The sequence below is a fragment of the Stegostoma tigrinum genome, chromosome 3 (genome assembly GCF_030684315.1).
Source record: "Stegostoma tigrinum isolate sSteTig4 chromosome 3, sSteTig4.hap1, whole genome shotgun sequence".
NCBI lineage: Eukaryota > Metazoa > Chordata > Chondrichthyes > Orectolobiformes > Stegostomatidae > Stegostoma > Stegostoma tigrinum.
The window spans coordinates 99,853,125-99,865,131 of record NC_081356.1 but is presented as its reverse complement, the minus strand read 5'-3'; the positions used below and the strand labels follow the sequence as shown (position 1 = coordinate 99,865,131).

Here is a 12,007-nt window from a genome sequence, read left to right as displayed (position 1 = left end):
TCACAGGATAGCGAATGTTGCTAAACATTACACAGCCATCAGCAAAAATCCATATTTTTAACCTTATACAGTGGGTGGAAAGTCATTGATGAAGCAGCTAAAGATGGGTGGTCTAGGACATTAACACGTACTGTTGTCCTGCAGCAGAGATGTCTGACCTCCAATCGCAACAACCATCTTCCTATGTGCCAGGTATGATTCCAACCAGTGGAGAGATTTCAGCCTGATTCCCATTGATTTGAGTTTTGACGGGGATCCTTGATGCCACACTCAGTCAATGACAGTCTTGCTGTCAAGGTCAGTCACTTTTACCTCACCTCTGGATCTTACCTCTTCTGTCCATATTTGAACCAAAGCATTGGATGGTGGGTGCTTTTTCTAAAAATCAGTAAGACATGCAAAATATTTTCTGTGTGGAATCAGAGTATTGTCTGAGTGACTATGGAGAGTATGTTATGAGGGGGTGGAACATTGAGTGATGCAACGAACCTTCCAGCTCAGCAAGCAAACTCACATCCAGAACCTCAACCTGAGCTACAAATCTTCTCAAAACTCGCTAATGTTGGAGGATACATAAAGCATCATGGGTTGGCTGAAGTGCAGACAGGATATTACTTTCTGCAGCTCTATCACAGAGTCAAGGCCATAAACTGAACAGTTACTGTTTACAAATCTTAAGTGAGAATAATTATTTTGCTCCAATCCACTGACTGATGCATAGAACTGATTAGGTTATTTTAATATTTAATAGTTTAGACACATGTATAATTAATTACCTGTTGTGTAATAGTATCCCAAGGTCCTTGAAAAAGTCGCTCTTTGTAACATTCATGCACATTCTCCCAAATTTCTTCCAAAGTAAGTGGTTTTCCATCTAGGATTTTAAAAATGCAACTTTTAAAAATCATTTCTATTGAAAAGTGAAGAACAACATTACGACAATGCCATATAAATTACATTCTGTGAGATCCCCTTACTTTTTACAGATGTCACAGCCAACTACAAAAGCACCAGCGCAAAAGAAGACCTGCAGCTGCTGTAAAGTTGAAGTAAAAGCTGAAAATGCTTGAAATAATCAACAGGTAGCATTGATGAAAATAAAACCACGCTTAATCTTTTAGGTCTTTGACCTTTCATCAAAACTGCAAAAGGGTCGTCCCTGATAGAAAACAGGCCTATTGAAATTTCTTTGTGATTTAACAGGAATTAATTTCAGCATTTCGATTACACACGCTAGCTTTTTTGGTTTCTTTCTTATGCCCGCATTACTATCATATATAGTCCTCAAAGAAACAGTAAGAATAGACAATTAACAGGAGAGATTGGAGTGTTGGGAAATCATTAATAAATTAAGAGAATTGCTTAGAATTTACAGAAATAGGCTGTGAAGAAAGATCATGATGTAATCATTGTTATCATAATTCGGAGGCTAGGGTTTGAAAGAGGAGAGAAGAATGTATTAAATTTGATGTGTCTCTATAATAAGTAGGGGTGTTAAGTAGGGGAGACTTTAGATAGATTCTCCACAGCCCCTAAATGACATGGGTTATAAGGAGAAATTTGGGAAAATTGAGCAGAATGTCCAGAAAGGCCCTTCTTGATGTTGAGACCAAAAAGTCACATTTTCCAACCAAGTCTTGGAAGTTGGGATGAGATTTTCACCACTGAATGGCAAGAGGCCTATCGGTATGAAATATTACTGACCAATACCCTCATGATACTTAATCTTACCTCATTAATATGCAGTCACCCGTTCTCTCACCCACCAGACAGAAACTAGACAGTGAGAATTCCTAACATGAAAGTCAGAGTGGGTATCTGGGAATTCCAGGTTGCCGTTTATACCCACAGGTCCTCATTCTGGGGTCATTGCACCAGCATGGGCCACATTCCAATGGGAGCAACTGCGTTCATCCCTTGTCCATGAACATTGGCAGCTGCCACATACCAGGCTCACTGCACCATTAAGGCACAATTCTGATCCACTTACAATATGGTTCTGCACTTCAGTGTTGGGCTTTGGAGGGCACCAGCACCTTTTAATAGAATGCTGCTACAAGGATACTTCGTCCACAGGGACAGGCAGCCATGGACCGGGCTAGGATACATCTCAGGGCATACTCACTTTGTGCCAACTGAATCCTTCCTCACCTTCTTTGGGCTCTGGCCGATCAGCCAGGCCTTAAAAGGCTCGCAGTACTTCTGTTTAACACAAACAGAAAGCCAGGGAGCTTATCATGTTTGTCAGCAGTCATCAGTCATGGGAATAAACATGTTGCTGTATGTTATTACATTACATCAATCTTATACACAGGAACAGGTCTAAGTCATTCAATATGACCATGGCTGATCAAGCAGTGCCTTTGCCCACACCATTCCCATAATGCTCTGACCACGGTTATCAGAAGTCTGTCAATCTCTGTCTTAAACATACTCAAAGACTAAGCTTTCATGGTTCTCTACAGCTTCCAACCTCCTGCCACTTAAAATATACTCTGCACATCTGCTTCTCCTACACATTGGAACATCCTTCCACATTATATTCTATCTGACATGTTTTTATCCACTCCCTAGCCTTGTCCAAACCCTCCTGAAGCAGCTTGACATCTTCCTCAAAGCACATATTCGCACTTAGCTTTATATCATCCTTGTATCAAACTTCAAATTTTTACATTTGCTTGCCACATCTGACTCATTGATGTGTATTGTGAACAGCTGGGGCCCCAGTCCTGATTATACAGTCATAGAGTTAGAATCATACAGCATGGAAACAGACTCTTTGGTCTAACCAATCCACGCCGACCATTACTCCAAACTAAACTAGTCCCACCTGGATGAGCTTGGCCCATATCCCTCCAAATATTTTCTCTGCATGTACTTGTCCAAATGTCTTTTAAATGTTGGAAGTATTCCAGCATCCACCGCTTCCTCTGAAAGTCATTCCAACATGAATGACCCTCTGGGTAAAAAAAATTACCCCCCATGTTTTTTTTAAATCTTTCTCCCCTCACCTTAAAAATATGCCCCATCGGCTTGAAGTCCCTGAGCCTGGAGGAAAAGACAACTGCCATTCACCTTATCTATAACCCTCATGATCTTATAAACCTCTATAAGGTCAGAAGCAACCACCTATGCTCCAGTGAAAAAAGTCCCAGCCTATCCATCCTCTCCTAATGACTCAAACCCTCTATTCCTGGCAACATTCTGGTAAATCACTTCTGAACTCTCTCCAATTTAATCACATCATTCTTATAGCAGGGCAACCAGAATTGGTCACAGCATTGCAGAAGAGGCTTCACCAACATTGTGTACAACCTCAACACAATGACCCACTCCTACATTCAAAGGTCTGAGCAACGAAGGCAAGCATGCTAATTGCCATCATAACCACCATGTATGTTATACTAACTTCAAAGAATTATGCACTTGAACCTGTAGGTCTCTCTGTTCAACAACACTGCCCAAAATTGTACACTTAATTGCGTAAATCTTGTCCCTGTTTGTTTCACCAAAATGCAATACCTGGAATTTATCCAAATCAAACTCTATCTGTACTCTTCACTCTTCAGATTCTTGCAAAACCCCGCTAGTCACAATCTACCATTGTGAGAATGGCCCTATTATTCCTACTGTCTATTTTCCCGCCGTTAGAAAATCATTAATTCATGCCAGCACATTACTCGTATCTGATGTGCTTTAATGTTTCCAACCAACTTCCTGTGGGGAATCTTATCAAAAGTTACTGAAAATCAGAATAAACTAAGCTGAATGGCTCTCCTTAATAATGTGTGTTAGGAACATCCTCAAACAGTTTGTCAAACACAACTTTCCATTCACAAATCCACGCTGATGATGCTCAATTCAATCATTATTGTCAAATTGTCTATTTTCTCCATGTGTGAGCAATTTGTTTCTGCTCTGAGAGGCAAATGCAGCTTCTTCTTGTTTGATTTCTGATCACTTTTGGTTTCCTGAATAAAAGTGAACATTTTGAAATGATTGAAGACTTCCCTGCATGTGCTCCCACATTAACCACAACAAGATGCTGGGCTACAGTGGGCATTGGGGAAAGAGTAGCAGTGACTTAGAGATACAAGATAGGATGTATCTGAGATCAGATAGACTGTACAGTCAGGTCCTTAAACAGCAAATGGTGTCTTAAAATATGGCTGCATGTGCCATGAAGTATCAGCTGAGCTATTTCCTATGAGAAGCATTGATTTGTGCCTCTGTGCCACTACATTGATGGTGAAGGGCAACTCTGAACTGCTGCACTTAACCAGGGGCATGGGTGGAGGTATCAAAGATAGCATCAGTACCAGGGATAAAGGGATAAATCCCTTATATCCTGCTGATGGAAAATACCTCTGCTTATGGCAAGTAGGAGAATTGGGATAGCAGGATGCCACTGAGGCGTGTGGTATCCGGTTAATGAGGTAAGTTTCAGACTTTGTGTGGGGAGAACTCACTAGGCCGCACGGACAGAAACTCTTCATGAAACATAATGAAAATGATACTTTGTCGATATGTGGTACAATTTAGCCTATAGTTTTTGTGCAGCTCAAGAGTTAAGCAATCAACACTAGGGCTGTCTGGAATTTTGTTTGCATTTAAATAAGGCTTTAAGAAAAAAAACCTGCAGGTGAACAGTTCCATGCTTCAGAAATTAAGGATAGAAGAGAGAAGCAAGGGCTGTTGCCGAGCAACAAGATGTCCTACAACATAATGATACAGAGACAGAAACAAGCTTCCACTTAGAAAGACAGAGCCACCCAGAACCATCCAGTTAGACAGAGTTCAGGTTTCTGACGGAGAAAACAAGCCTTTGGAAGCAAGGGTGCGATTAGAATAGCAATCTCCAGAATAGTCAGGGCAGAAGAAAATAAGTCCTGAGTGACTTACTAGCAAGAAAAAACTCCTGAAGGAGGCGGCTCTAAAGCGTCAGAGGGGAAGACATCTTTTAAGGCTGTTAAATGCATGTATTTAAGGAACACATGTTCAGGAGGAAATGTACTGTAGTAGCTGTTTGATAAGTGTCTCTGGAAGAGAGATTAGCTAACAAAGGTAGCATTACATGAAATGTAGAACTTCACTGAGAAGAAGTCAATGACAACTGTGCCCACTGAAACACTTTTGAAGTAGAAACAGGATGACCCTGAGGTTAGAGTACCTGTACCATTATTGTTGAGGGTAATAGGGTTGAATATTTATTTGTGATATTTGCAATAAGACAATTTCAAACACCTCTTAGTGTAAATAGTTTCTTTGTTTCTTTTTTGCGTAATAAGCATTTGATGTTCTTTTGTTAAAAGTACATTAGGATCCCTTTGTAAATATGTTCAGATTGCAAGGATGACCAATCACCATGGAAAGGAGATAGCAAAATAGAACTTCCACCAGGTTTCTCTCAGGGGTCTGGCCTGTCCAGTATTACCATCCACTTGGATCATTACAAGGTCATTTGGCATAACATGGCTTAACTGTTACTTATCCCTCACATGAGTCTCCTCTTACTTTACCTCATCGCATCATAATCTTCCATTCTTTGTGCAGCAACTTTATCAGTTCAGTGGCCTTGGGGCAATATTGGTGGGGCAGTGCATGGGGTTTGGAGAAAGTGAAGGAAAGTCATTCAAAGGGGAAATAACAGAAAGTGGAGCCAAAGAACAAGGCAAGCCAAGAGAATTTGATGTTGGGAAAGGGGAGGATTTTTTAAAGCCAGAGAACAGGAATAAATAGGATCAGAAAAGCTTAGGTCCTAGGTGTCAGCCATGTTATTTAAACTACGGGCAAGTGGAACATTAATTAAAGCATTAGACTGCTAAGCATTACATTGTTGGATCCTTAAGTTTCCCTGATGTTGAGTTTAACATACCTGAATAACAAGCTCTGAAATACAGCACAGGTGCCTGGTAACTACTGGAGTACAAAACATGATACTCATATCGAATCAGTTCAGAATTTGTAACCTGGGCTTCCTCAATGTCACTGTTAACATTCTTCATATCAACCTAAATAAAGATAAAACATTTTATAACTTCATATTCAGTCATTATTTATAACCAAAACTCACAGTTTACAAAGTTATCTGATAAAATGTCTCCAAACACAACATTTTGCAATATTGATTTCGAAGTTTTAAAGATTACATGAAAGACTTCATATTCTGTCCAGGAGCTCCACTTAAGGCAATTAAGTAGCTTCTTATAAATAATTGATGGCCAATTGTCATCAATAATTATGACAAGGAATTCATGACCAAAATGTTCATCCTCAGCTTTTCTTTTGACATATTAATTACACATCCATTCTTTTTTTCCACTTTGGAACATCGCAATTGCTTTTATGATAACAATTATTTGTAATCATGGTCTTCGATAACCAAGAGAAGTCACCAAATTTGGTGAAACACTCAAAATCTGTCGAGTCAAACACAAAGACCTAGAAAACCTAACCACACAAGTAATTATATTCCTTTTAAAAAGGTGGTATCACTCAACATAGTAAATTAGTTACACAGAATATATTCAGCATCCTGGAAGAGGAATCTTCTGTGATAGGAAAATGCAACCAGAGTTAAGATCATTTTGTATTAATCATCTTACTTTTAAATGCACTGCGAAACAAATTAGCAGGTGTGTAAAATGAAGCACAATGAATTGAGGTCTGAGGAAAATGTGAAAATAGTACCAAATATTCTTTCACTAAATATGAAAATCTTCAACATTTCAAGCCATGTAACATTCATTCAAGCACATCAGACGCAGCAGAAGAAGCACATCAGACGCAGCAGAAGATGCACATGTGGAAACCGTTTCAGAATTCAATGTTAATATGATTTACACTGAAGCAACAAAATTCTAAAAAATGTTTATAAATACATAAGCACGTCTCAGTGATGTCAATTAAAAAAACCCTTGACTCTAATTCATCAAACTGCTTGAACGACAGAGTCTCATTCCCCTCTCACTCCTGTATTTGGTGACTTATGCTGGCTCCAAGCTTGCAAAACATCATTTTTAAAATTCTCATCCTTGTTCTTAAAACTCCCTAAAGCCTTGCTCCCACTATATCTGTAAAATCCCACAACACTGCAAGATGCCTGCATTGTTCCAGATTTGGAGTCTTGAACAGTCCTATGTTAAATCACTCTACCATTGGTAATCATGCCATCAGGTGCGAGAGCCTGAAACTCTGAAATTTCCTCATTAAACACACCACATTTTGCTCCTTCTTTAAGATGCTTCTCTGAACCAGGTTTTTAAACAACTTCCCTAACATTTCTTGTTGTCACTTGTTATCAAATTTTATTTGATAATGTCCTGTGAAGTGACTTGGGATGTTTCATCACACTAAATGATCTGTAAGCATGCAAGCTGTTGCTGCTGCCAAAAAATTCAGTTTAAAATAACCCAGAAAAATAGCATTTTTTCCATCCAGGACTGAAATTTCAAGATCATTTTTTACATTCAACTTGAACCAATGAAATTGCAGTATATTTGTTCATACTGCTTGCTAGTCTGGGCTTGAACCATTACAAGGAGATGCATTCAGCTGTACAAATTAATAGGAAGGCATAAAAGAAAAACTGAGGAAATTTGAGTGTAGCATTAATACAGTTGCACCACATTTGTTTGATATTCACCCTGGTTACTTTATTTTCACTCTGATTACTCAAATCTACTGAAATCTGTTTTTTTTACTGCGAAGCTGATTTTGGATTTGACCATTTCATGTAGGTAAAATGTCGACAGCTGCACAAATGACAATTATATGAATGTACACAGCTCAGGGTCTCAGTAATGACTTTTGATATTTAAATTAAATACTTAAATTAAAATTGAAAGACAAAGTTAGATTCATTGTATGCAGAATCTAGGGATGTACATTTGTCTTTTATTGCATGTTCCCTTGTTACTGAATATTCTTACTATAGCACAGCATCAGAAATATACCAACAGTCTGTGTACAATTATTATCACCTCCTGCCTGAGCTCTGCAACTATCCAGCCGAAGATTGGGTTTACTTTCCTCACTGCTGCCGCACACTGTGGTATTGGTTTCAGTGAGCTATCCACAAATATTCCCAGATCCCTTTCCTCTACTGTGTCCCATAGCCTGTAGCAACAGAATAATTAAGTGGGATTCAAGCATGATCACTAGTGTGGTGTAACTAACAGCAGACTTTCAAGCACTGTATGAAGGAATGTTAACAGCTGCCTGTCTGCAGTGGCAAAAGCCTGGAAACCATTAATAACTTGGCTGCTTCAAGTCAGCAGAGTGATGTGACTGAATCAGAATATCAATTTATAAACTTAACCAAACATCAACTTCCATTTGTATTTGTGAAATACAGGGCAATTTCAATGTAACTTTCTACAACCATTTCCCCACAGCTGCGGGGCCAAACCTGGCTAAGTGCAATGATTCCAACATTGTCCTTCCCTTGATGCCAGCACCAATAAATGGAACTGGAGGGTTCAACACCATACCCAGTCACTACAGATAGTCCAGGTCCACTACAGATAGTCCATATTCTGTTGGTGACAAACAGACAAAACGGGCTCAGAAACCATAACCACTCTCCCCTACATCAAAGACGTTTCCAAAATGACTGCCAGACTACTCGGACCTCTTGGCATCAGGGTAGCCCACAAACCCACCAACACACTAAAACAGCAGCTAATGAACTTAAAAGACTCCATACAGACAACAAACAAAACGAACGTCATCTACAAAATACCTTGCAAGAACTGTGACAAACACTACATTGGACAAACTGGCAGAAAGCTAGCCACCAGGATACATGAACATCAACTAGCCACAAAACGACATGACCCACTATCACTCGTATCCTTACACACAGATGAGGAAGGACACCACTTTGATTGGGACAACACAACGACCCTAGTACAAGCCAAACAGAGACACGCACGAGGATTCCTAGAAGCATGGCATTCCAACCGGAATTCCATCAACAAACACATTGATTTGGAGCCAATCTACCATCCCCTGAGAAAAAGAACAGGAAATGACATCACCAATGTAGGAAATGACATCACCAACCCAAGGAAACCTAACCAGATAAATAGAAAGCGGGACATAACACCAGCACTTCGTCGGAGGCTCACTGATGATGTTACCTAGATTGATGACGAAACGTCTGAAAACTAACCTTCCAGCTCAGCGAGCAAACTCACATCCAGACAAACGTATTATGTTTTGTTGAGTATGACAACCAGTCAATATTCCAAGTTCCCCCTTGATGAGCCCTTGCTATGTTCTATTTAGACAAATCCTCCTGAGGTGAAGTCACAGTGACCTGCAATGACTGGGGAGGTGTCCTGGGAGTTCCTAAACATGTACTTTGGAACCAGTTGAGTCACAGGATTTAGGTCAAACAAGGGCAAGGTAACCGGGGCGAGAGGTTGGGTGGGAGAAGAGTGAATTCAGGTAATAGTTTGGACTGGGTAATTAGGAGGGGTAGCGTGTAATTGATCAAATAGTTGAGTGGTCAGAGAGTGGATGTTTAAGGTAGCAAGGATGATGACTGGGGACACTGCAGTGATATTTTGTTTGTGGAGTGAGTGGTTATTGTGATGTTCAGCTGAGTTAGGCTACTTGACCACCAAGTTATATCAGTTATTACACTGTGTAATATTTGTACGGTAAGCACACAAGCACTACCACATGCCCCGCCCACCTGACAAGTTTCTGCCCAATCTCTGCCTGGAGGTCACGGTCAAGATATTCATGGATGGTCTTAGACGGCAGGAAATGGAATTTCACATTTCCTGAGCAATTTTCATTTATGTCTGTGCAGGATCCTGATGTAAATTTTCCAATTTATGCCCCATCTCTTACAATTCAGGAACAAGAGAATGCAAATCTTTGTTACTGACAGAAATCAAAGTACCTTCCATAAAATATCAAACTTGGTATACACACATTAACTTGGTGTATTTACCAGGTAGTGGGTAGTAAACATCTAAATTTGCTTGCATCTTGCTTTATGCTTGTAGAATTTGCAGTACATTAGCAAAACCCGGGATAAATTGTAATGCAAATTCATGACCCTCCGTGACTGAGTATTAATATCATCTCACTTACTGTGAATATTTACACAAGACTTGTACAGGATCAATATTAGTTTGAAGCTCTCACTGTTGGCAGCCTTTAATTCTTGGGGTTTTTCCCACTGACACTTCATTTTAATTGAAAGACAAATTCATCAATCATTTACATAGTTACTGGCCACAAAATTAAATATTGACACACCTCAAAGTATTAACACCAAGTAAACCTCATGCCACTCTGTTTGATTTGGAAACCACCTGCTCAGCCTAAAGCCACAACTGGCTACAATAAAAATAAATTTTATTAGTTGGGGAAATCACCATCAACAAGTCATTCACTCACAAAGGAAACTCAAGTGGGAAGAAAAACAACTATTAATATGTGAACAAATTATCTACATTCGCAGTTAATTCCTCATGAACAAGAAATTTGTTGTCAATCATCGCTACACTTTTGTGCAGCACAAGCTGGCAGAAACTGTTTAGGAATGCCTTCTTATGTTAAGTATAACTTGGCAGTAAGTGAAGAGGAGCTACCTAATGCTGCCAGGTGAAAAAAGACAAGAAGGAAGTAGCTTTAGGAGTTCTTGCTCAACAAACTGGACGAAGATCTTTGAAAAATAGTGGGAATACCTTGTAACACAGGAATTACACAATACAAAAACAGGATTTTTGTCTCAGACGGTTCGTGTTGGTGTTTATTCTTCATAAAATCCCCCTTTCCACAACTTGCCACCCTGCCTTAGTACCACTATTTCATATTCCCTTGGCTGTGCATTAAGTTTTCTCTTAACGCTATCTTTTCCAGCCACTCATGAAAGTTCTACCTCCACAATTCTTTATGTGATCTATCAGTGCTGATCTTATATAGGTTGCCTTCATATTGTAGACATAGTCCCAAGTAGACACAGATTCCAAACACCCACCTTCGTGAATTGCTCGTACATTAAAAACTTAACCAAGTTTTCTCTTAATCTTCAATTTTCCAACCCTCAATTTGGAATCAACTGCAAGACTCTGATTCCAAGTTATTCATTTCCATGAATCCTGTCTGAATGAAGATTCCTGTGGAATACAATTTTCTACTTTCTGCCAGGTCAAGAAATTTGCTTTAACTCCTACTCTTGGTTTTCTGTTTTGCAGCCATCATTGTATCCATTCCACTACTTGACCTCTGATTCTACATCCTTGTCTTGAGCTGCTTATTTGATTTGACTTATTAGTGTCATCCGTACCTAGGTACACTGGAAAGTTTTGTTTTACGTGCAGATCATACCATACAAAGTTATTTATCAAATATCTTCTGAAAGTCTTTTCGATAATTCTGTCCATGTACTGCTGTAACAGATCCTGGCTAATGGATAAACCAGAAGGTAGTCTCTGGGATTTCTTATCTTTGGAATGATATCCTGGAACTATCAATCTCAGAAGATCCCTCTGCCAAACAAAATGAATAATACCAAGTCTGGCATTCAATTGGAGAGTTTTGCCACTGTGAATTTTTCGAATGTTAGAATCTTGTGTGGGGCTTTCTTTGAAGCAAGATATAAACATCTTGGAGTGTGCCAATTTTTAAAATTCAAGTTTTAGAGATACACCAATAAATGTGTTGATGCAGATGATGAATAATGAGTTATCAATTTACTCTCAAGCATCACCAGAATGTCCATGGTAACAAAGTGTAGAGCTGAATAAACACAGCAGGCCACGCAGCATCAGTGGAGCTGGAAAGCTGATGTTTCGGGTCTGGATCCTTCTTCAGAAGAGATGACGACCATTGCAGAGAGACATAGATAAGCTGCAGAGCTGGGCTGAGAGGTGGCAAATGGAGTTTAATGCAGACAAGTGTGAGGTGATGCACTTTGGTAGGAGTAACCGGAAGGCAAAGTACTGGGCTAATGGTAAGATTCTTAGCAGTGTAGATGAGCAGA

General features: G+C 39.5%; 1 protein-coding gene across 1 annotated transcript in view; it reads right to left on the bottom strand.

Moving 5' to 3' along the window:
- atg10 (ATG10 autophagy related 10 homolog (S. cerevisiae)) overlaps positions 1–12,007 on the bottom strand; it is a 274,871-nt gene that overhangs the window by 53,022 nt on the left and 209,842 nt on the right. The window contains exons 5-6 of the mRNA XM_059644770.1: positions 5,876–6,011; positions 777–874 (exon numbers count right to left, since the gene is read on the bottom strand). Of these exons, the coding sequence (XP_059500753.1) occupies positions 777–874; positions 5,876–6,011 (234 nt within the window). The remainder of the gene's footprint in view (positions 1–776; positions 875–5,875; positions 6,012–12,007) is intronic.